General features: G+C 41.3%; 1 protein-coding gene across 1 annotated transcript; it reads left to right on the top strand.

Annotated features, from left to right (window-relative positions):
* sfxn3 (sideroflexin 3) lies at window positions 1-22,296 on the top strand. The gene is made up of 11 exons (XM_080782505.1): window positions 1-105; window positions 3,139-3,312; window positions 4,860-5,030; window positions 10,336-10,434; window positions 11,926-12,001; window positions 13,108-13,193; window positions 14,291-14,418; window positions 15,872-15,921; window positions 16,453-16,502; window positions 16,637-16,684; window positions 17,266-22,296. The coding sequence occupies exons 2-11, from the start codon at window positions 3,140-3,142 to the stop codon at window positions 17,360-17,362; spliced, it is 978 nt and encodes a 325-aa protein (XP_080638631.1). The 5' UTR covers window positions 1-105; window position 3,139; the 3' UTR covers window positions 17,363-22,296.
* Window positions 22,297-23,932: the final 1,636 nt, after the last annotated feature.

The raw sequence follows: 23,932 nt of genomic DNA, 5'->3' as shown, positions 1-23,932 counted from the left end.
CAACAGTGCCGGTGTGCTGCTGTGCTTGGCTGCTTGCTGTGTGTGTGATATTCAGAGGTCATCATCATAACAACTACCATCTCTCAGTCAGTGCAGTTTCATAAAGTAAGTAATCCTCTTCAATTCATCACCACCAGCGTTCATGTGATGTGACTCTGAGACTTAACAAACTCATCTGTGTATTCTGGCTCGACCATTACACGGTTAGTAGTGACTAAATAAATAAACGGCTAAACTCGTTAGCTTGGGATGCTATAGCCCTGACAGTACATAGTAGTACTGAGTGGGTTGTTTTGATGCCATACAAAAAAAATCACCGGTTTGTTGTTTGTCCTAGATAAAACATAGAATGACAGTCTGCTGGATTATTATTTGTTATATAAAAGCACAAAGCACTTTGCTGTTAGCTGTCTGTCCTCCTACAGTGGCTGCTTGCTTTGTAATGTATTTGCTGACTGTAGAAGTGGTGACAGGCAGCCAATGTGTCGTGAGTCGTGACTATAGTACAGTACAGTTCCATCATCACCCCATCTGTTGTTTACGTTGTTGCCAACTTGCCACCAGTATGTTCCTCTCACTACAGCTTAGCTCACTGATTCTCTGCTCTTTTAAATTAAAGGACACCCCCAGTTTTATTATATGTATTTTAATATCTAGCCTGGGACCCTGATCTACCCATGTAAAAATTGAACCAAATGGACCCATTTGATTCCGTTACGTTGAGGGATGCAGCGATATGGAAATTCTTGGCCAATACAAATTAGCCGATACTCATACGGTATATGCTCATTTAGTTTGTGTTGTTTTATTTCCCCCTTTTGTGCCTGGGGAAACACATACATCGTCAAAACAAGAAATAAATGTTCAACTTCAGAATCCACAACTTGGTACTATAGGTTGCAGATAACCAGTACACCAACATAGCCAACGCAAAATGTATGCTTATCGACAACAGATAAATATCGGCTACTGCCATCAGTTAATGTTTTATTTGTCAATGTTAATTTGGTTCCTCCTAACTATCAATCATTTAACTAGGGAGTAACAAGCACCCCTACCCCTCATTTTCTTTTAATGGTCTTTTAATGGTCCTCATAATAATGCACTTTTTGGCCAGAGAGAGATTTTGTTCCTACCCTCTACTGATATTGCCAAGAGAAAATCTCATAGACAAGATGTTTCCTTCCGGTGAAAAAGAAACCCCTTTTCTGGTCAAAAAGTGCATTTTATACGTGTGGTGTGGGGCTCAGAGTGCGTCCACTAAGGACGGTACGCTTTCTAATATCACAAGCCGCCTTTGTATTGGTGAGTAGCAAAACACGTTCTTTATATTTGCCCTACAGAAGAGTGACTGGTCTGCATTTATGCGAGCGCATCAGGCTTCAAAAGCAAGGGCATTCCTTTTTTTTTAAAGCACTTTTGAATTTTCTTCGGAATATGCATTTGAAGTGGGGAAAATTATGTAATGCACTAGTACAGGGCTTTTCAACCGATTGTGAACCAGGGACCACCACCCTGACTAAGAATATAAACCTGGGGACCACTTGTTATGTATCCCTATGTATCTGTAACCAAGTGTAACAAAGGATTTACTTTTGTATGACTACGCCACCTTGATAGTTCAAGGAATTATCTAGACCAGTAAACTGGGTTCCCCACAAAATGCAGGTTTGCTATAAGGACTTGAGACGGTGTTCCACAAACCGGATATTTATTAAACGTTGAAGAATATTAGTACAAAACATTTATTATCATATGAAACATCTCTTTAAAACCAGGTAGACTAAAACCAATACACAGGTCCAATACTAATGATAAAAGGGGAAAGGATGCCACATTTGGAGCCAGTGGGGCCAATAGGAAAAACAGCTAACTAGCTAATAAGGGGGAGCTAAAAGCTAGAACACACAATAACCGAAGAAACTAGGAAACTAAGAATATTTAACAAACCACACGCACAGCAAAGCACAGCACACAGCATGCAAGAAAAAACAGGAGCGACACCGTGGAAAGAGGTGCAGTCACAGCCAAACCTTAGTCGTGGGTTAACGTGAGATCCCAGTGGTAGCAACCCATACGGCCAGTCAGCTAATTCACCAAATTGTTCTCTTCGGCCTCCAAATGCAACACTCGCCAACATGTGGGGGGGGAAACGACAAATAATTGTAACAAATTGTTTGATTGTATACCTTTAAATGTCCATATGTGCCCTCACATTCCCTCCTGCCACATGAAAGAGGTCAGCACAGCTAGGGCACATGAATCATCAACCTGAATGATGACAGATATGTTTGGATTCATAATGAACATATACAGTACCTGAATGGTAACAGCTACATTTAGATACAGAATGAAACATGATTAAAACAGTCTTGAGACATGTTACTCACCCTGTCACTAGTACAGATAAAACCCCATGCAGACCCAGGTCTCGAGACCCTCGGCAGCATTCACCAAACATCTGATGTTGGCTAGATGACAGGGCCTTTAAATAGTCACTTGATTGTCAATGAGGAAGTAGACTGTCCCTATGGTGGCTCCTGAGGCTCAACTCCACCTGGCCACATATCATATGTCCATAAAAAACATTTGAATTAATAAGTGTGCGGGGAAGGCTTGGAAATGAACAAATGAGCAATTCCTTCACAGACCACCAGTTGAAAACCCATTAAACATAACCATAATGATTGGATATATCTAGGGATATGTATGAATTATTATTTATTAAATTGTGTTATCAGAAGATCTCACTACAATCCACAGAAATTCATATATCTTAGTAATCAAGCCTCAGAATACACCTTGTGAGCTTGTAGATCTACTATTATTTTTACTATTTTATTATTTGCATTTTATGTTTACATTTTGCAAGTAAAAGCTACATTTAACCGATTATTATTATATGTAATTGATTAAATCAGTTATTTACCCATCCTCTTCCATTTTAGTGCCTCAGCCACTGAACCCAGTTCTGCTCATTTGAGTCAAGTAAAGTTTAGGCTAGAACCACCCGAGCCATGTGGCCCATAGTTCAGTAGGCGGGCAACCCTTAGTGGGAGCCTATCTCCCGTTTCCGTAGCACACACAAGGCAGCTTGATGTACACCCCTAATCTAAATGGTACCGTTTTATATGGCAGCATGACGGACGACTCCGGAGCGCTGTCCCTGAAGATCGACATCAAAGAGCCGCGATGGGACCAGGGCACGTTCATGGGCCGCGCCCAGCACTTCTTCATGGTCACCGATCCCAGGAACATCCTGCTGTCCTCTGAGACGCTGGACGAGGCCAGGGTCATCGTGGAGGAGTACAGGTACAGATAGATGGGGTGCAGGGTGAAATTCAGGTACAGACGAAGGTTATCATTTAGAACGGTGGTTTTCAACCCTTTTCATATCAAGGTCCATTATTTATTCGGCCCAAAACATTTCCAACTCCACGCTCCAATACTCCATATTTATGTTGACACAGTACCATTAGGAGAGATAAAGGCGAACCTTAATCAAAAGTAACAATTATTGTACATTCTCTAATTGTGTAGACTTCTTTTAAATTAAGTAATGCACATGTTTAGCAATAACTCTTGAGAGCGTCAAATTAAATTTGACACTCAAGAGTTAAAGATCTATAAGGGTCCATTTGGTTACCAACTCTTCATCGTTTAGCTGGGGACCACCTGGAGCCCCCTCAAGGACCACTGGTGGTCCCCGGACCGGTTGAAAACCACTGATTTAGAAGATAATTTTTGTGTGTTCACAGATTTATTTTCTTGTAGCAGATATTGAACTGGTCATGTAATTGATGGTAGGACTACATACATACATAAATATGTATGCATGTACATGGGCAATGTGGGCTGTGGACTGATTTGTTTTCTTAACCTTTTACTACAGTTAACAAACACCCCGAACGCTCGGGGTTATTTAATCCATTAAATCAGAGTGCCCAGCGATTTATAGCAGCGGAGACATTTAGCGACGGACCAGGCACTATCCATTCCCGGATGTACCGGAAGTAGCTTGAAAAAACACTCCCGAGGCGATCAACAACAACGGGAGGTATGATTAATTCTAACGCTACTAGCGACGGGACCGCGATGGGCCGTCTAACACATAATCTTTGCTTAGATTTGAACGGAATGATTTAGATCAAGTGTTATTCACGTTTTTAAGATTTTCGGTCTCATCGGCTAAAATGTATGAATGTTGCGCAACAGACACTCCCAGCCTGTGGAGCGATCGGTTCTCCGTCCTTTTATCAATCTCCATCCTGAGCGCTGGGCGTTACTAATTGATTGAACGGAGAACTCTGTCCTTGCCTCTCGGGTGTTAATGTATGAACTACTCTAGATGTCAACTATCAGAATACACTGTACACAGCATTAACAATTATTTTAAAAAAAAAGACATTTCTAAATGTATTTTTATAGCCAAAACGCATAGTTTCCAAAGTTGCTTTACAGGTTCATATGGAATGGAAACGAGGAGCCAGTCCAGAACTAGTGATAGTATACATACATTACATACTGTATAATTAAGCAATATTACACGAGAGGGTGTGGTTTAACGTGATTATTGCCAAAACAGTGATTAATCACTTAATGGGTGATTAATGATGCCGATATGACATTTTATAATCCACATTTCTCATTGTTTCAGATGGCTTCCAGATTAAAACAACATAAAACTAATCTAAATCTTCAGAGTTTTAAGAAAGCAGGACTGAGCAACAGACTTAAATAGTTGTGCAGGCTACGCTTGTTATCAAAGACAACGCCCAAGACTAAAACCATTTAGTGCAACCAAACCAGTCCTTTAATCTTGATGATGATGTGTTGTTGTTGCTTGTTTTTCTACATAGGGCAGGGAAAGCTAGGCCTGGCCTGACAGAAGATGAGCTCTGGAGAGCCAAATATGTTTACGACTCTGCCTTCCACCCCGACACGGGCGAGAAGATGGTTGTGGTCGGGCGAATGTCTGCTCAGGTGCCGGTGAACATGTCCATCACAGGCTCCATGCTGACCTTCTATAGGTAGGTAAGCCTTACACTTTTCAAAGTCACAATGCACTGGGAACACATTTTCACAACTTTTATTTGAGATGCTATCTTATATCGTTGTAGACCTATTTGACAACATAATTGAAACATTATATTTTCGCCGACCCCCTGGACCCCACTTTGGGAACTGAAGTATTAAGCATTAAAGAAGGAAATTAAAAAAAATACGTTTTTCACACTTTTAGAGCATATCATCAGATGGACATACCTACAGTAACAGTCTATGCCTAAACAATGGGGGAAATGTCCATCTTCGGCATGAAGTGAGCTTGTATATCTGCTATTTTTGAATAGCCAAAGTATAGAAGCTGGTTAAAGTGCATTCCTGTTTTGTTTTTTTTACTCTTTATTTTTGGATTATTGAATATACAAGACAGACACAAAAGACAAACAAGGCATACAATAGAACAGAAACATCGACAGTAAAAAAACTGAGTAAAAACAAAAGACAAAAAACAAACAAAAACAAAAGAGGTCATGGGATGTACAGCAACAACAATACATATTACAGACTTTTGGATTCCTTACATTCAATGACAACCGGAAAGACACAGCCCATATTCACTCCACATCCACCCCCCAGCTAAGTACTCTGTCCATTTTAGTGTGGTACGAGGTGTATTTCCATAGGATGTTTTTGCTAAAAGTGTTTTTTTTTGCTTTTTTGGGACCAAACTGTCAAAAAATTATGGGGTTCAAATTTTCCCGACCCCCACCCCTTATTTGGGGGGTCTTATCTTTTGGGACCTCCCATAATAGTATGCCAGACAATTAATGTCCGATTTTCATAATATTAGGGTTGTTTTATAGGTTTTTAAATATTCTGAGTTGATTTCTTACACTTTGAAAGTAGCCAGAATAATCTTTTCTGACTTTTGGTTGGGGTCTTTCTTCACCCGGGGCCCCCCGGACTCATCTCAGTACTCATTACATTCCTCGCTCTGCTCCTGTTCCAGAACAATGTCAAATTAGATAATAATTTAAGCATGAAAAGTTTTTGTAGCTGGGCACTGATTACAAAAATGAGTAGTACTAGTACTAGGGACTAGTTTTGCCCCTATTCTTGCACCCATATATGTGATTTGCAAGTATTTCGAATAGTATTAGAATATCTTGCGTTTATGTAAAGTACTTTGATAGTTTATTAGTATTCTACCATTATTGTTGACACTGCAGGGAATAAAGGTATTGCAACTTCTCACTTTGGGCACGCAGAACGTATACATTTATTTCACACACTGCACTCACACACACACACACACACACACACACACACACACACACACCTATCCTCTTAACCCATTCTGACCTGAGATCAGATTCATACGAGGTTTCCACTGGACACACACTGGTCTGATTAAGCCATTCTGACCTGAGATCAGATTAAAAAAATGTCAGTCGTTGTCAGTCAGTCAGTCGTTGTCAGTCGTTGTCAGTCGATTTTTCAAAAATAGCAGACCTACAAGCTCGTAGCGCGCCACTCGGTGGCGCGCTATGAGCTTGTAGATCTGCTATTTTTCAATAGCTAAAGCATAACATGATGCTAACACCAAAATGGGTTCCCGTTCAGAATGGGTTAAAGAGCCCATGGTAAATTATGCCTACAATACATTATTTGTAGGATCTATTCATCTTCGTCATCTTGAATGTCCTCCCTGATAGTGTTGACACAGTCTCCACCATAGCATTTGCAGAGAGGAGTGCAAGGCAGGTTATTGTTTGAGCAGCTGCACCGTCCCTTGCAACCTGCTTTGCAACCACATTTGATGAGCTCAAGTACTGCCTTTGGAGCAGGGAGGGCAAGACACCTGACATACCCTCCACTATCTGAATTCCATCCATTTTGTTCGATTGGTGGAAGCTCAGGGCAATTTGCCAGGTATGAATGACTTGTCCCGCATTGTGACGTAGTTGGCACAGAGGATATGTGGTAGCCGTGCAGCACGAGTTGGAGGTAGCATCTCACCCTCAAGTTCTTTGACCGAAATAGTTCCCATCTAGTAATGGCAAGGTTGTTGGACCTCCATGCTCCAATGACTCCAATGGTGATGGAAGCTTGCCGTTAACAAGCTCAGGTGGAATGGAACCCATTCCAAGGTCCTTGAAGCAGTTAATGGCAAGATCATCATCATCAAGCCTCAAGTAGGCATTGACCCATGTCTTCTTGGAGATTCCAACTAATTTTCCTCCCCAGTCAGCACCAGAAAAATTGTGTAGGCCCAGGAAAATTGTGTAGGCCCAGGAAGAATGTCATTTTTTTACCCCATCTGACACAAGCGCTGATGAAACCAGACTCTTCAATGGTGTGTTCTCTTTGAACAGATTGCCTCCACAGTGCAACTCAATCAATTTACATTGCTTGAGCGCATTTTCTCTTGACCTCAATGCAATCTCTCCTGAGAGCTGATAATGTTCTTTCCTTGAAGACCTGGAAGCTTTTGGGAAGATGTTGAGGTACTGATTCACTAGACCAGAAAGATGAGGTGTGGTAGTGACTAGTCGGTCCAGAGCTGCTTCATCTCTACTGATTCCAACCATCCCACCATGTCCCTTTAGCTTCTTGGGCTTCTCAAGGGCTTGATCTGTGAAGAGATGAGTGAACGGTATCTCTGACTTTGCCACAACAAATTCACCTGACTTCAGTGCGTTCCATGTTTCTGGGTCATCCTGTTCAAGAGCGTTCATTTGGGCAAGATAGACTGGCATCAGTCGAGCATATTTAAGGAGATCACGAGCAAAGAAACACTTGATGAGTTCCTCTAAGGATGACAAGTAGTCCTCCCAGTCACCTGACCGACAACAGAAAGAGAAAGACAGCAGCAGCCTGGCTGATCTTTATTTAGCAGCAATATTTGCTACAATTGGGTCTGAGGCACCTTACTTTGAAAATAGCTGATCTACAAGCTCAAACTACAATCTTGTAGATCAGCTATTGTTGGCTAAAGTTCTCCTTGGAAAAGGGATGCTATGGTTCAAGTGGTTTAATGTAAAAAATTAATAAAAGTTCCTATCCCACAATGATTTGGTGGGCCCCTGTATAGTAACTCTGAGGACCCCCTAGGGGTCATGGGCCCCCTGTGGAAGACCCCTGGTATTGGCTACTACTATCTTTTTTATATCAGAGCCCAGCTACAAATACTTTTATGCTTAATTTATGATCTAATTTGACGTTATTCTGGAACAGGAGCAGAGCGAGGAATGTAATGAGAACTTATAGGCCCAGAGGTCAGTCCGGGAGGTCCCAGGTGAGGAAACACCCCTACCAAATGTCAAAAAAGATTCTTCTGACCACTTTAAAAGTTTAAGAAATCAACTCAGAATGTTTTAAAACATACAAAACAATTATAATATTATGAAAATCGGACATTAACTGGCTGGCATACTGTTCTGGGAGGTCCCAAATAGATGACCCCCCCCCAGAAACGGGTTGGGGGTCGGGAAAATTTGAACCCCATCATTTTCTCATAGTTTGGACTCTATAGAACCAAGATCTGCAAAAAAGAATTAGCACAAAAATGTGACGCCTCGTACCACACTATCATCTTCTTTCACCCAGCTCTTTTTGCAGTCTTAAAGAATAGGTCATCTGTTCTAAGTGATGTAGTTGTTTCACAATGTTGATAAATAGGTCAGCAGTAGGACAGTTCTTTTGTAACCAATTTTTTGTAATAGCTTTTTTGCTTGCTACAAGTAAAATCTTAAGTAAGTAGGAAAAGTGCATTCCTGGTTTAATACATAAATGGATTGAAAGTGTCCCTGCTGCCTCCAGCTTAATAGAACAAACGCATATTAATGCTCTGATGCAGAATTTAGCAAAGAACACAAATGATGCAGTATATCACGGTCACTGCTGAATATGAAGGTATCACGTCACCGTGACTTTGCTGGCAGATGGCGTGTGTCACCTGAGAACAGAACACTGCTGCGCTGTTCTTTATGTCTGTCAAATGTTTGTAGCGTGCTGAAAGAAATGTGTCGCATGCATGTGCTGAATTCCTCTATCAGAGGACAAGTTCAAAGCTGCCAGAGTTGCTATTGCTGGGGTCTGTGTAGAGTGGATGATGATTTACAATATACCCGAATAGTGTATTGAACTATACGATGTGCCCACACACTCGGCTGTGATCACATTTGTGACAGTTTCTGACCAAGGCTAAGTCATTGACTTTTTTCATGTCATGTGAAAGCAGGGAATCATAGCTTCAAATTGACATATTGGTTGTACAGTTTGACCCACCAGTTCTGGAGATATGGCTTATAGAGTAATGTCTTGTAGAGAAACCGCGAGTTGAGAAAATGGGCTTGAAAGGTTCACTTCTGGTTCACCTAGCTACATGTTTATGCTTACATGTTTAAGCATTTATTTCATATCTACATGTTGATTGGCATTTATTTCAGACATGCTTTAGTCTGTCTGTGCTATTAACTCATTTTGGATAAAACAATTAAAATATTAGTTTTTCTCATCTCCTGAACAGTTAGTCTTGCCGCCATGTCTCTGTATCAAAAAGAGTCACATTTGTTTGCTTGACATAATTTAATTTTCCAGGAAGCTGGCATACCCGTTTCCTGTCCCAGTAGTAGATTTTCAAAAAAATATTCATTTTGATCGGCTCTGCAGACCATTTGTGACCAAATTTGACTGAGAGACTGCCATTGGATTTTTTTTAATTTTTGTTTTTTAATGTCATATGAAAGCAGGGAATCATAGCTTCAAATTGACGTATTGGTTGTTCAGTTTGACCCACCAGTTATATGGCTTATAGAGTAATGTCTTGCAGAGAAACAGCGAGTTGAGAAAACAGGCTTGAAAGGTTCACTTCTGTGGTCTCCAACATTACACCTAGCTACATGTTTAAGCATTTATTTCATATTTACATGTCGATTTCAGCTCTGACACTTATTTCAGACATGCTCTAGTATGTGAAGAGTGCTATACATTTTTTTGGAGGAAAAAAATACGTTTTTCTCCTCTGGTGAAAAGCTGGAATTTGCACGATAGCAGTCTCTCAGTCAACTCTGGTCACATTTGATTTGAACGCGAAACACACATGGCAACTTTATACTTTTCTGCTCAAGTCTGCTGCCGAGCCGATATCAAATGAAGCCATGGGAACGTGAACAGGAACATGAAAATGGTATTGCCACTTTCTGGAAAGCTGACACCACAGTTATGTGTAGAACTATTCAGTGGGAGTGAAAACGTGTCCTGAATGTTAGCTTGGTTATTCAGCACAATGACCTCATTCTCTGACCTCTCTGTTTCTCCACCCTCCAGGACCACTCCAGCCGTGGTGTTCTGGCAGTGGGTCAACCAGTCCTTCAACGCCGTGGTCAACTACACCAACCGCAGCGGAGACGCACCCTTGACCATGAAGTAGGCTGGACGTTCTCACCTCACTGCCACGTCATTCTCACCTCACTCACTACTACTCTAGATCCATGAGTGATGTCGCCCTCATTAGCCGTAAAAGTCTGCGTACACAGGCCTATGTAAACTATTAATTACCATTTTCCAGCCATTCAGTTGCACATCAGTTTTTACACATTCAGTAAAATAATCTGACTAGACTAGAGGACATTCACGGCATCAGAAAGTGACACATAAGACCAAGCGGCACAATATGACAGCTTTCCGGTGAGAATGTGTCACCCTGACGGCTGCATTATTGCATTATTTCACGTTACCAATCACCTTGACCTAGTGTTGGCACTGGTTGACCACTTAAACCCTATACATTGTTTTATTTTTGCTCTTGGCCCTCCAGGGCGCTGTACTTAATTCGCTCCTTTCTTTAGCTTGTAGATCGGCTATTTTCTATGACTGTTCGCCCCAAAACACAGTGCCTTGTGACCCTCAGGTTGTCAGGTTGAGTATTTTCACATACTTCTCTGTTGTGCTGCATTGTGTCTGTTATTCTGAATGCACTGAATGCATCAAATGCATGATGCATTCATTATGTTGAATGCATCAAATGCATGATGCATTCAAATGATGGGGATGTGACACACGTGCACACACGCATACACAGACACACACACACACACACACACACACACACACACACACACACACGCACATGCTCATAGAATGTTTATAATTGCATTCATCATACACCATGCAGAATGAGTCGTCATGGAACAAGCATGCAATTGGATGCTAAATACTGTAGTATTGGTCTTTGCCTGACCGTGATACTGTACTGTGTAAATTGTCTTTGTATCATCAGATTTCATGAATTAAAAAAAAAACATGCCCTCCGGTTTTAATAATTTCTACCCAATTATGGCCAATACCACGTTAGCGACAGTTACTAAGTAAGGATCCCGGTGAAGCTTTCAATGCGGGTCAAAATGGTTAAGCGTTGTCAATAAATATATTTGCTGTAGCATGTGTGGACCTCAGAAAGAGGGTTGGTTTTCTTACCTTGTTATGAGCAAACTAGTCCATTCCATGAATTATTTCAGTGCAGTTTAATAGTAAATATTAGAAATAGAAATGTGACTTCCATTGTAGCGGGCAAACCGCTCTCAAAGTCACTCTTTTAGCACATAAGCGGGAAAAAAATAAAGTAGTCTGAGGTCCACACATGCTACAGCAAATATATTTATTGGGCAAGAACGGGCTTGGGTGGGACTTAGCTAACGGCTAATTTGATGCCTTGATGCCAGTCCTCAAGGTTATTATTTAAGACACCTCGTGTCTTTGCACACGAGGGAGCGAGAGAGAGAGAGAAGATGGTGAAAGTGTGAGTCGTGGGGGACACTTTCTCATTAGTGTGTGGTGTTTGTGTGTCCTCTCTCAGTCAGTTGTTTGTGTGTCCTCTGTCCTCTCTCAGTCAGTTGTTTGTGTGTCCTCTCTTCTCAGTCAGTTGGGTGCAGCCTACGTCAGTGCCACCACAGGGGCTGTGGTCACAGCCCTGGGACTCAAGTCTCTAGCCACGGTAAGACTTTTATTGCAACTTTTTACATGAACCAGAACTCATGTAAGTGGAGGCTGTCCTTTGTAATGCTTGCCAGAAAAATATTGTCTCCGCTGAATCTGGTTTTAGCTCTAGCCTCTCATCAAAAAAATAAAAAATAAAATAATCATTTTAACACCCTGAGCGGCAAGGACTGAGTTCTCCGTTCAATCAATTAGTGACGCCCAGCGGACGGAGATTGATCAAAAGGACGGAGATTATTGATATCAAAACCGTAAAAGGAACATTATATTTTCCTACATACCTTTCAGTTTGTATCTTTCTTTCTTAAACACTTTATATATAAGCACTTTCGTCCAATGTATTCTTAATGTAATGCTATAAACCAGATTTAGTTTAGGAGATTGCTGTTGCAAGGAGTCCGCTGTTACTAAACAAACACTATAAAGCGTCGTGGTCCCATCCCCTACCAGTGCCCAGGAAATGATTCCCTGTTCATTTTCCTCATAGACATTTCAAAAAGTATTTATTTAAAGAGCTTTTAAGCCTCGTACAAAGCCAACTCAAGTTGTGAGAAATCATGACAACAAACTAAATAACCAAATAATTAGAAAGAAGAAGAAAACTGCAGGTTACAACACTTTTTTTCTTGTTTATCTTTAATGTAATTATTTGTTTTGTCCAAAATATTGTTTTTGCCACAACTCCAGTTGGCTTTAAAAAGATTTAAAAAAAAAGGTCTTTAAATAAATACTTTTTGAAATGTCTATGGGGAAAATGCATTGGGAATTATTTCCTGGGCCTGGCGTCGTCATGAAAGTGGGCAGGACTGCGACGCTCTGAGTCTATAGCAATGACTATTAGAATATAGGGCTGTACAGGGTTCAGACAGCGAGCGACACTATCAGAATATAGGGCTGTACAGAGTACACACGGGGAGCGACACAACGCCTGCCATCGTTTTGCACCAGTGCTACGCAGCCTGTTTTCCGACGTTGGTTTTCAATTTAAGCAAAAGCACTGTCCACCCCAGGGCTGCACGCCGGCCGCAGCGGAGAAACAGTCAGTCAGAGCTCCCTAATCGTGTCCTAACTCTGGATCTGTGCGCTCTCTTCTCCTCTCTGCAGCGTCTTCCACCAATAGTGAGCCGCTTCGTCCCCTTCGCTGCCGTCGCCGCCGCCAACTGTATCAACATCCCCTTCATGAGGCAGAGGTGAGACCTTCACACTAACATCTCACTTATTATTTATTAGCACTGCGTTCAGGATAGAGCTTTAATCGGGCCTAAAATGTTGAGCCAGACCCGACCCGGCCCGACAGAAGTTCAGCCCGGGCCCGGCCCGAAGCCCGTTTACATAATTGACAAAGTGAGACCGACCCGGCCCGAAACCCGACATTTATTCTAAACAAGCTTAATTGCTGCAGGCAGCCGTTTTTCTCATCAAATCTTAATAATGTGTTAAGAATATCAGTCATTGTACCCATGTCCAACTGTCTTTATTAAAAAAATATATATATAATAATAATATGAATAATATCATATATAAAATGACTAGCCCGGCCCGACCCGAAGCCCGAAAAATACATAACAAATTAGATACATAACATTTTAAACTCTAGTTTAGGATCACCTCCATGACAAGAGCTACAGTGCACTGATACGTAGAGATGCTCCAATAATCGGCCACCGATCGTTGATCGGCTGATATTCACTCCAAATGACTTGATCAGTGATCGGCAATTTACCCTATCTGTGATTGACAATTTACACCATTTAAGTGGTATAAATGTCAATCAGATATATAGTATAATATCATTTTTCATCTTTGTGACAGGCCTAAACATTCTCCCCTTCCTCCCCACACACAGGAACAGTTTTGATGTGGGTTTTGACATTAAAATTTTCCCCTTACGCGCAAGATCGGTATCTGTATCGGCCGATCATTAGAAAAACAATCAGTGATTGGGATCGGTCCCAAAAAACTGAGCTCCCTACAGTGTTTCCCAAACAAAATACATTTATGTATCTATTATTTATATACCGTATATATGTAACGGTACAAGTGAGGGCAAAATGTATTTTATAAATAAAACGTTTATGAAGTAGTGAAAATAACAGATCTATAAGCTCACAACGCTAGTTTGGGTCCCGTGCCAAACAGTCGTCTAATTTCTCTTGTCAGTCTTTGGCTAAAACGCTTGGGGAGCCACTGCTGTACACTGGTCATGTTTGCATGCTAGAGAGGACCCTGCATCTCACAGACAGTTTGTCCCTCGTCTCTGCCTTGCGTTGTGTGTCGTTCTTCACAGAGAGCTGCAGGTTGGCATCCCCGTGACCGACGAGAACGGGAACCGCTTGGGAGAGTCTCCCAACGCTGCCAAGCAGGCCATCCTACAAGTGGTGGTGTCGCGTATCGGCATGGCCGTGCCGGCTATGGGTAATGGCAGTGTTATTTATGTCTGTGGGTGTGACAGAGTCCTACTCTCTGTGTGGATTATGTCTGTGGGTGTGACAGAGTCCTACTCTCTGTGTGGATTATGTCTGTGGGTGTGACAGAGTCCTACTCTTTGTGTGGATTATGTCTGTGGGTGTGACAGAGTCCTACTCTCTGTGTGGAAGTGCCTTTGTTTTCATTCATAACCACTTTTAACCTATAGCCTCGGTCCTTCCAGCCTTACTCATCTGCAAAGAGAATAGCCTGGTCACGACCTATAAGGCAGAGAGTGTATCGCCCTATAAGGCAGAGAGTGTATCGACCTATAAGGCAGAGAGTGTATCGCCCTATAAGGCAGAGAGTGTATCGACCTATAAGGAAAAGAGTGTATCGACCTATAAGGCAAAGAGTGTATCGCCCTATAAGGCAGAGAGTGTATCGACCTATAAGGCAGAGAGTGTATCGACCTATAAGGCAGAGAGTGTATCGACCTATAAGGCAGAGAGTGTATCGACCTATAAGGCAGAGAGTGTATCGACCTATAAGGCAGAGAGTGTATCGACCTATAAGGCAGAGAGTGTATCGACCTATAAGGCAGAGAGTGTATCGACCTATAAGGCAGAGAGTGTATCGCCGGAAGTGTCGGGCTGGAACATCCGTCGGATGTATTTCCCCCGGATACGATATTTTTTGACCAGTCACAACACTTGTTTAATTCACGGATGTACATAAACAACTGAGGTTGAAATTGTTCAGATTGGTGCAGACTGCAGGGAAGATCATAGGGGTAAAATAACTCCATGTTTTAAATGGAGAGTTTGTACTTCTGCCCTCTAAGAGAAGGTACAAAGAACCAAAGTGGAAGTACATCAGGTTTAAAAAGCCGTTTGCACCAGCGTCAACTAAAATGTTGAACGAGGCTCTGAAACAGTAGTGACTGTGAAAGGTTTAGATTAACCACACTGTGTACACTTGTGTAATGTTGTTTCTCTGTTATGTATTTTGTTTGTCACTGATGTTTTATGTGTGGCTGCAACAGGGGCGAAAGCCCAAGACATATTTCCCTTGTGGACAATAAAGTTTACCTTGACATGAAAATGAGGGCTTGCCCTCAATTAATATAAATAAAGGTGATGATGATGATTTCCTTGCGCGGTACTTCCGCCAAAATCCAGCACTTCCGTTTATGCACTCTACAGCGTAGGTCTTGCCCAGCGTGCTTTTAACCCTGGCGGTGTCCCACATTTGGGCATGTCGTATTTTCATTTGAAATTGGCCGTGGCCTGACAATGCATACATAGAACACTGTGTCCTTGAAAATGATAAAGTTTGAGAATCACAGATTTTACATTTGTTCTGTCAGACCCTCTCTGATTGGTGGTTGTTCTGTCAGACGCTCTCTGATTGGTGGTTGTTCTGTCAGACCCTCTCTGATTGGTGGTTGTTCTGTCCACAGCCATCCCCCCTGTCATCATGAACGTCTTGGAGCAGAAAGCCTTCATGAAGGTAACGCCACCTAGTGGTGTCACTAGGCCTGTCACCATTGTCACATTGTTGCCTGATCGTAATTATTTGATATAATCGCAATATAATTTTAATATAATATATTAATTAATATTAATATATAATTTTTGTGAACTTGACTATTTCTATGTTATGTTATTATTTAAGTTAAAAAGTTTTTAAAGGTTTTAAATGTCAGTATTCAATCACTTGTATTCAAGTAATTTGTCATATCTGCCCTGTGCAAGTTAAAGAGAAATATAAATGTTCCAATTCGCAATGCCTAAGAACACAATTAAATCAAACGTTCTCTTTGTGTTCAGAGGTTGCGGTTCAGAAGTGTACAGTAGATATAGATAATGTGTGCAACATAATGCATTCAAACTATCCCTGCTGACGTGAGAAAAAAGAGAATTCTGTTTGTTTCTACAAGGACAAATGTGAGTTACGTGTCAAATGTTATGTTGGTTGTAGCGTTTCCCTTCAACTGTTTCCTGTTTAACTTTGTCTCCGTCTTAATTGTTTGCACTACAGCGATTCCCAGTCCTAAATGCTCCGGTTCAGGTGGGACTGGTGGGTCTGTGGTGAGTACAGTGTATTTATTCTTAATGATCCTTGATGGTGTGTATGTATGTACTATAGGTGCACTACTGGATTATGGTCAATGGAGGCGATTCCTCAACAAAGCTCACAACAAAGTTACCTATTTGTTTTGCAGCCTGGTGTTTGCCACTCCACTCTGCTGTGCGATGTTCCCTCAGAAGAGGTAAGGCCCAACTCTCAGATTGCCCGGGGTTATTATCATCATAGCGCCCAGTGATTTATAGCAGCGGAGCACTTTTACCGACAGACCGGATGTTATCCCGGATGTGGATGTAGCAGCTAAATGTAGCCAAAACACTCTAGAGCCGATCGACAATGGGAGGTATGATTAAATCTAACACGACTAGCGACTTGACCGCGGTGGGCTGTCTAACTTATTTTCTTAGAATTGGACGGGATGATTTTTGGTCTCGTCTCGGCTAAACGGCTGTATTGCGTAACAGGCGCTCCTAGGCTGTGGAGCGATGAAATTGTTTATATCAATAATCTTCGTCTTTTGGATAAAACTTGGCGCTGGGTGTTACTAATTGAAAGGACGGTGAACTTCGTCCTGGGTGTTAACATCCACCGTTCGCCACTGACCACAGTCGGTCACACACATGGATTCAAGTTCTCAGTCGCCATCGAACTATTTCAGTCATTTGGGAGTAGTGTCTTCTATTCCACAGAATCCAGCATGTCTTCTATGGAAGCGTGTGATGCACAGTGGGGTAAGACGTGTGTGTGTGTGTTTTGTCGTTGCAGCTCCATGGCAGTGAGCAGCCTGGAACCAGAGCTGCAGGAGAAGATACGACAAGCCAGTCCCAACACTAGCACAGTCTACTTTAACAAGGGTCTGTAGGACCGCACACGCCGTATACACACTACAACACACACAAGCACACCACGACACACACACACATTCTCCAGCACGTCCTGCTGGTGGACCTACTGTATACTAACAGGGCGATGCTACTAGTACTACACAATAAAATCCTCAGTGACAATTGAACCCTCGAGTTGCAAATGGATAAATGAACACTGACGATTTTACCGTGTGTATTACTGTAGCTCTGTGGGTGTAAGTTAAAGGACAAAACAATATATTTATGCATACTTTTTTATGTATTTGTGTACTGTTTTTTTTTTAATATGATTACATGGAACTGCTCCAACTATATGGGTGAGGATAATGGTGGGTGAGTGTCGAGGTTCCTTTCTTATTTGGCTGAAGTGGTGGAATTGATGAAGTATTTTAGGTAACAAAAGACTGCAATACTATAGTAAATAACCGTCTTCTTATTTCTGTTTTCTTCATTTGTTTTGTTTTGTTTTTGTCTTGTTCTGTCTGTTACAAACGCTTATTGACCAGCAGCTCTGATGGTTACGTAGCCCCGTCCGACTGACCTTCTCCATCCGTGTAGCTCAGCACTCGGCCACGTGGCGTTCGTTGACCATCCACAATTCCCGGGGTGCCAGGCGAATAACGGTATTTTAAAAAAAAAAACCTAATTTCCAACAAATTCAAAAGGTATTGACATGTTCCTGCTTCCTACTGTTTAAGACGGGCGGGGGCTTGACAGCCTGTGCGTAATTTGTAGGGATTGCACGATATATGGGCCACATTATTTGCTGCTATCGGTCAATATCGGTATCGCCAAATAAAACAAACATGTTGCGCTGGCTATGTTGGTGTGTTTGTTATGTGGCTATCTGCAGATTCTGAAGATTCATTTCTCTAATGAAGATTTGTATTTGTTTCTCTCGCACAAAAGGGGGAAAATAAAAAAATCTAATAACAATTGTATAAAAAGCATATCGGTGTCGGTATTGGCTATCGGTATCTGCCAAGAATGTCCATATCGGTGCATCCCTAATAGTTTTACAGAGAATCACATGCTGCTGCTCAGAAAGGGGGGAGGTCACTCACAGACAGGGCTGGCGGCTACCGCCATGTTACCACAACGTGTTGCATTCAGGTTAGTTTTCTACTGCTTTGAGGAGAAAACTTTATTTCTATTTATTTTTTCCTCTCTGGCAAACGAGCTACAGTACATTTTTTTATTATATATAATATTATTAATATTATTTGGGCTTTTTCTGCCTTTATTGATAGGTTCAAACTGAGGCTGAATCTGCCATGAACTGTAGAGCAATGCTTCTCAAAGGCCCCTTTTCCACCAAAAGAACTTTGGTTCTAGAACTGGTTCCATTCTAGATTCTTTGGAACCTTTGGTGCTTTCACAGACCCGGAGGCCATTTTTGGGGGTTCCAGTTCCGCAAACAACTTTTCAGGGTTCTGAACCAATACATTTTCAGTGGAAACACTGAACTGTTTCAATATTAGGCTGGGGGAGAAAAATAACTGAACCAGTTCAACCCCGTTGGAAAAGGGGCCAAAGTGGATTCCAGTGTCTCTGGGTTCCTTTTTAGTTTAGGGGGTCTAAAATGGACCTTTATACAATCTGTAACCCTGATACAACCCTGAACCGTTTGTATACTGTCAGAGTTCAGTTAAGGGGAGACCTTGAAATGTAAAAGTTTAAGAAAGACGGTGTAGAGGCACCTCACCCCAGGGACCTTTCTTTTCTAAAGCCCAAACCGCACCAATGATTTGCCACGCAACTCCTTGCAACATGCCAACTACCTGTAACTGTTATCCCCAATGGCAGACTTTGCAAAAGGAATTGCCATGGTGTGGTTGACCTTAAAACTGTTTTGTTGCAAGGACTTGGTTGCAACTGGTGTGGTTTGGGCTTAAAACATTACAACACTATACAGTATTGATCTTTATTCCACTGAGGCACTGAATATAATATGTTACAATCTTTTAGAGGCTGACCGATCATGCCATGGTCCGATTCTCATCCTAGACCAATGATCTTCAGATGTACAAAAAAGAACAAAATCACGAATCGTCAGTTTGAAAAAAAGGTTCCATTTGAGGACATTTAACCACTTAAACACTGTATTTAGTATGTTGACAGAGGTCCCCCTGGTGTCTGTAATGCCCCTCCCACCCGACAGCAAATCTGTTTGCCTGGTGAGCTTGTAGATCTACAATTTTCGTGAACGTTCACCAAATGTGACATGCCTAGAATAGGGATGTCATAAGGGTTAGTGGGGTTACCCTATAAGCAAACAAGAACAGTAAATATCTGAACTTTATTTTATTTAACCACTTATTTAGCCCATATGAGCACAAGATGTACTGACCAATGCACAGCTCGTGTTTATGTTTTCACCTGTTAACCAGCAGAGCGGCATCTTAACCTCAGCACTGCCCTTTGAAGTGTCCTTAAGCCCTTTACTACGCTACTTACTTATGTTACTATCGTACGTTACCAGGTGCTACATACAGTATATTTGTGGCAAACAAAACCTGTAGAAATACAACGGCACTGCAAAAATCACTCCTAGCACGCAAAGCACATCCACAGTATGTTGTGGCTGCTTGTACTGTACCCGTATGAGTGAGTGACGAATTGGCCTCAGAGACCGTGCAGGGCAGGCCTTTTGTTTTGGACAAAAGAAATAATAAGATGTAGTCAATGATGGTGGAAGGATCGTCGGTGGCACTTTTCAAAGGCCTTTCGTTGTTTGAGATGCAGGATGATGTAGGATTGTTAAACGTATGACCTACTTAAACTACTCGTTTAATCGATTTAATTGTTAAATTCCAAAACATAACATTTATTGTAAACAAAACCTAAAATCTTCTGCAATCTTCACTGCAGCTTTGAAATTATACTGCAATTCGTCATTGGTTTTGTTCAAGTAAAGAAAACAAATAAGCAGCTTTGTGATTGTTGTTGATGATTGTGTGGTGGTTGTATTGTCAGAGAATGTACCTTGTAAAAGAAAAGAATATATGAATTGCTGTAAATTGATCAAAGATCAATATTTGTTTATTTTTTTGAGCACCTATAATTATGCAGACCAGACTCCAGAGATATACTATGTTGCAAACTAAATGATGTAACAAAGCCAAAATACAAAATGTACATTAGACAACCAGTAATTGTACATGTTTGATCAAATTCACTTGACTTGTGTCCACTGTTGATGGCAGGTTTATCTAAATGTATGGTTGTCCATCGTGGATATAAATAGTGATGGTGGTATTTTTAAGTATATAATGTCAGCCGAACGTAACATTTTACCATCTGCACAGAATGTAAGATTCCTTCTATTTTTTTTCTTGGCTGTACAGTATATGACCATTTAAAACAAATGTGGCCAGGGCAGCCTCTGTAGTTGTTGTGTATCCTATCCACCAGATGGCGCCACATAGGCATCCAAGAACAATCCTACCAGCTACCTGTCTATACACAGACCCCTGCCCTATAGAGCGGCGCAGTCCCTCCCCCTTTCAGAACAACTAACGACCCAAGGACTGTCTAAAGAGGACAAGAAGCGAAGACCGCAAGGGCGCCGCCATGTTGATCACATGGTGCTCCATGGAAGGAAAGGAACATGCGCAGTTGCAGACCAAGGCTGCATAAAGCCCACTGCGCATGTTTCTTTCCTTCCATGGAGCACCATGTGATCAACATGGCGGCGCCCTTACGGTCTTCGCTTCTTGTCCTCTTTAGACAGTCCTTGTAACGACCCAGGAAATGAAAACGCAATGCATTTCCCCATAGACAGTTTTTATTTAAAGTGTTTTTTTCTACTTTCTAATTCTTTGTTTGGCCCGAAATATTGTGTGTGTTGTCATGATTTGTCACGACAAGAGTTGGCTTCGTACGACGCTTAAAAGGTCTTTAATAAATTAAATAAAAACTGCCTATGGGGAAATGCATTGCGTTTTCATTTCCTGGGCCGTTCGTTGTTCTGAAAGGGGGAGGGACTGCGCCGCTCTATAGAGCGCCAAAGTCCTGACGTCACTCTCTACCGATATTGACGTCAGACTTCGGAGCTTTACGTTTGTACATGCAGAGAATGTGTGCAATAGTTCCAGTCTAGATGAGTGTGCTTCTCTCAAGTTTGCAGTGTTTGTTTCTGGCGAGTGGGCGTGGTATTGAGATATGATGTGATATTTATGTGAAGTGTTACTTTTGTCTGTCTTTTACCATGCCACCTTAAACCCTGTTCTTTCTTTTTTCCCTAAAAAGATTAATAATAATAATAATAATAATAATCATAAAAACATCCTTTTGGATGCTTTCCCCTTTTTCCATTTTAATGTGGATTTTTCCTTATATATGACTTGTTTGTGTTTGTGTTTAGACTTCACAAATCAGATTCCAATCTGGATGTGGCACACATCTGATTCAGGCTGGATTTGGCTGCCTGTGCAAATGGCGGCCATAGTGATTGGTTTGTGTTTGAGTGCCCATATACTTTCAGGTGCTCATGTCAGTCATCATCATCATGATCACACAGGCACTGCAAGACTGTGTTGGCTAGTAACTAACTACATCACTACACCATGCTCTATTGCTCTTGGCCGTGTGTGTGTTGTTAAGTGCAGAGTGCAGACGATGGCCGATATGCAAGCTCACTATGTGTCAAAGAAACGCACCACATTGAGCTTGTAGATCAGCTGTATTCGGCTCACGACACTGGCGTGCAACCAACTACTGTATGAATCAGGCTTAGGTCAATTAACAACGCGCCGCAAATAGTCTGACTCTTGTCAGGTACACGTGTTTTATAACTTTTATTTCTCTCTCTGTGTATAACCCTTGTTACTGTCTATGTTGTGGGTGAAACTGCACTATAACCTTTGATGTGCTGCTGTAGGAACTGCTAGAATATGTATTGCTATTAAAAGATTATTTTTGAATTGTGCTTTGGAAATGAATGTTTGTTTGTTTGTGCTCCATGTACTACAGTGAAAAATGTCACTCCTTTTCGTCAGCTCATTAAGTAGTGTCATTATTTCACAATCACTTAGCTGGAGTTTGAGAGTACGTCTCAACAGTTTTAATGCTTATTTTATTCGGGGGGAATTTATGGAACAAATGATCAAGAACAAAGATAAATGGATTATAATAAGGCAGTAAACGAGTTTTTAAGTTTGTGACTGTATGTTGCCATCTGAACGTAATTTTGCACCCAGAGTTACGAAAATGACGAGCCAAAGATGAAGGATATGAAATGAACAGGGTTGTGGGAAAGATATTATGTATAGCTTTTAAACTTTCTGCTTCAGCTTTATTTCAGACATCTGACAGAGATTTCCTCATGCTATAACCTGTTACGTTTATGGATATAGCTGTGGTTCACAACCTTTCAGTGTCAACAAGACACAGACATGGACTCCAATTTGCACTAAATTGCTCATAGCTAAATATAAACTTTAACTGGAACAGAAAAACATTGTCCGATGCAAAGATATTGTTTGATTACTTTACCTCAATATCTAATTATTTATGAATTGGTTCCAAATAAGCTAATGAGCCGAACTCAATTCTAATATACAGGTATATATTTTTTGATCAACAGTGTCTTATTTGATCAAAATTAGTGTCCCTGAACCTACTCCATGCTGGTTGAGAACCACTAGCTCATCTATATGGTATATTTGCACACTATAAAGGCACAAATATGACAATCTATGTTATCACAATGTCAGCGTCTGTATTTAGTTCAGTCACAGTATTGGTGCACAATAGTCTGTTTTGTACTGTGTTGAAGGATGTCCTTTTCATGAAATGTTATTTCCTCAGAGCAACTGAATAAAGTACAAAAGAAATATTTCAAACCGTTGGCTCTGTCTCTGGTCTTAATGAATTATGTCAACTGTAGGGCACATGTCGTTTTTCATGAGAAACCACATACTATCCTGCTACCCTAATAGACAGGGGGTGCTACCCTAATAGACAGGGGGTACATGAGCACATGGCCGTTCATTCGTGCTCTATCTCCGACCAAACCACACTTCCACCACACATCTCTCTATGCAAAATAAAACCTGCACACTCCCACAAAACATATAGACTACATTGCATTCGCCAAAAATGTCTTATTTACTGTTTAAATATTACTTTTCTGACCTAATAGACAGGGGGTACATGAGCACATGGCCGTTCATTCGTGCTCTATCTCCGACCAAACCACACTTCCACCACACATCTCTCTATGCAAAATAAAACCTGCACACTCCCACAAAACATATAGACTACATTGCATTCGCCAAAATTGTCTTATTTACTGTTTAAATATTACTTTTCTGACCTAATAGACAGGGGGTACATGAGCACATGGCCGTTCTTTCGTGCTCTATCTCCGACCAAACCACACTTCCACCACACATCTCTCTATGCAAAATAAAACCTGCACACTCCCACAAAACATATAGACTACATTGCATTCGCCAAAAATGTCTTATTTACTGTTTAAATATTACTTTTCTGACCTAATAGACAGGGGGTACATGAGCACATGGCTATAGCCTATATGGTACGGCATACTATAGCGCGCC

This window comes from Protomyctophum bolini (genome assembly GCF_963924005.1).
Source record: "Protomyctophum bolini genome assembly, chromosome: 14".
Classification (NCBI taxonomy): Eukaryota; Metazoa; Chordata; class Actinopteri; order Myctophiformes; family Myctophidae; genus Protomyctophum; species Protomyctophum bolini.
This window is presented reverse-complemented; position numbering and strand designations above follow the sequence as displayed.

Excerpts from the sequence above, each read along its gene's own strand:
- sfxn3 (XM_080782505.1), top strand. The coding sequence starts at position 3,140 with ATGACGGACGACTCCGGAGCGCTGTCCCTGAAGATCGACATCAAAGAG. Across the intron at positions 12,002-13,107 it reads GACTCAAGTCTCTAGCCACG|CGTCTTCCACCAATAGTGAG; the intron begins GTAAGACTTTTA and ends TCCTCTCTGCAG. Across the intron at positions 13,194-14,290 it reads ATCCCCTTCATGAGGCAGAG|AGAGCTGCAGGTTGGCATCC; the intron begins GTGAGACCTTCA and ends CGTTCTTCACAG.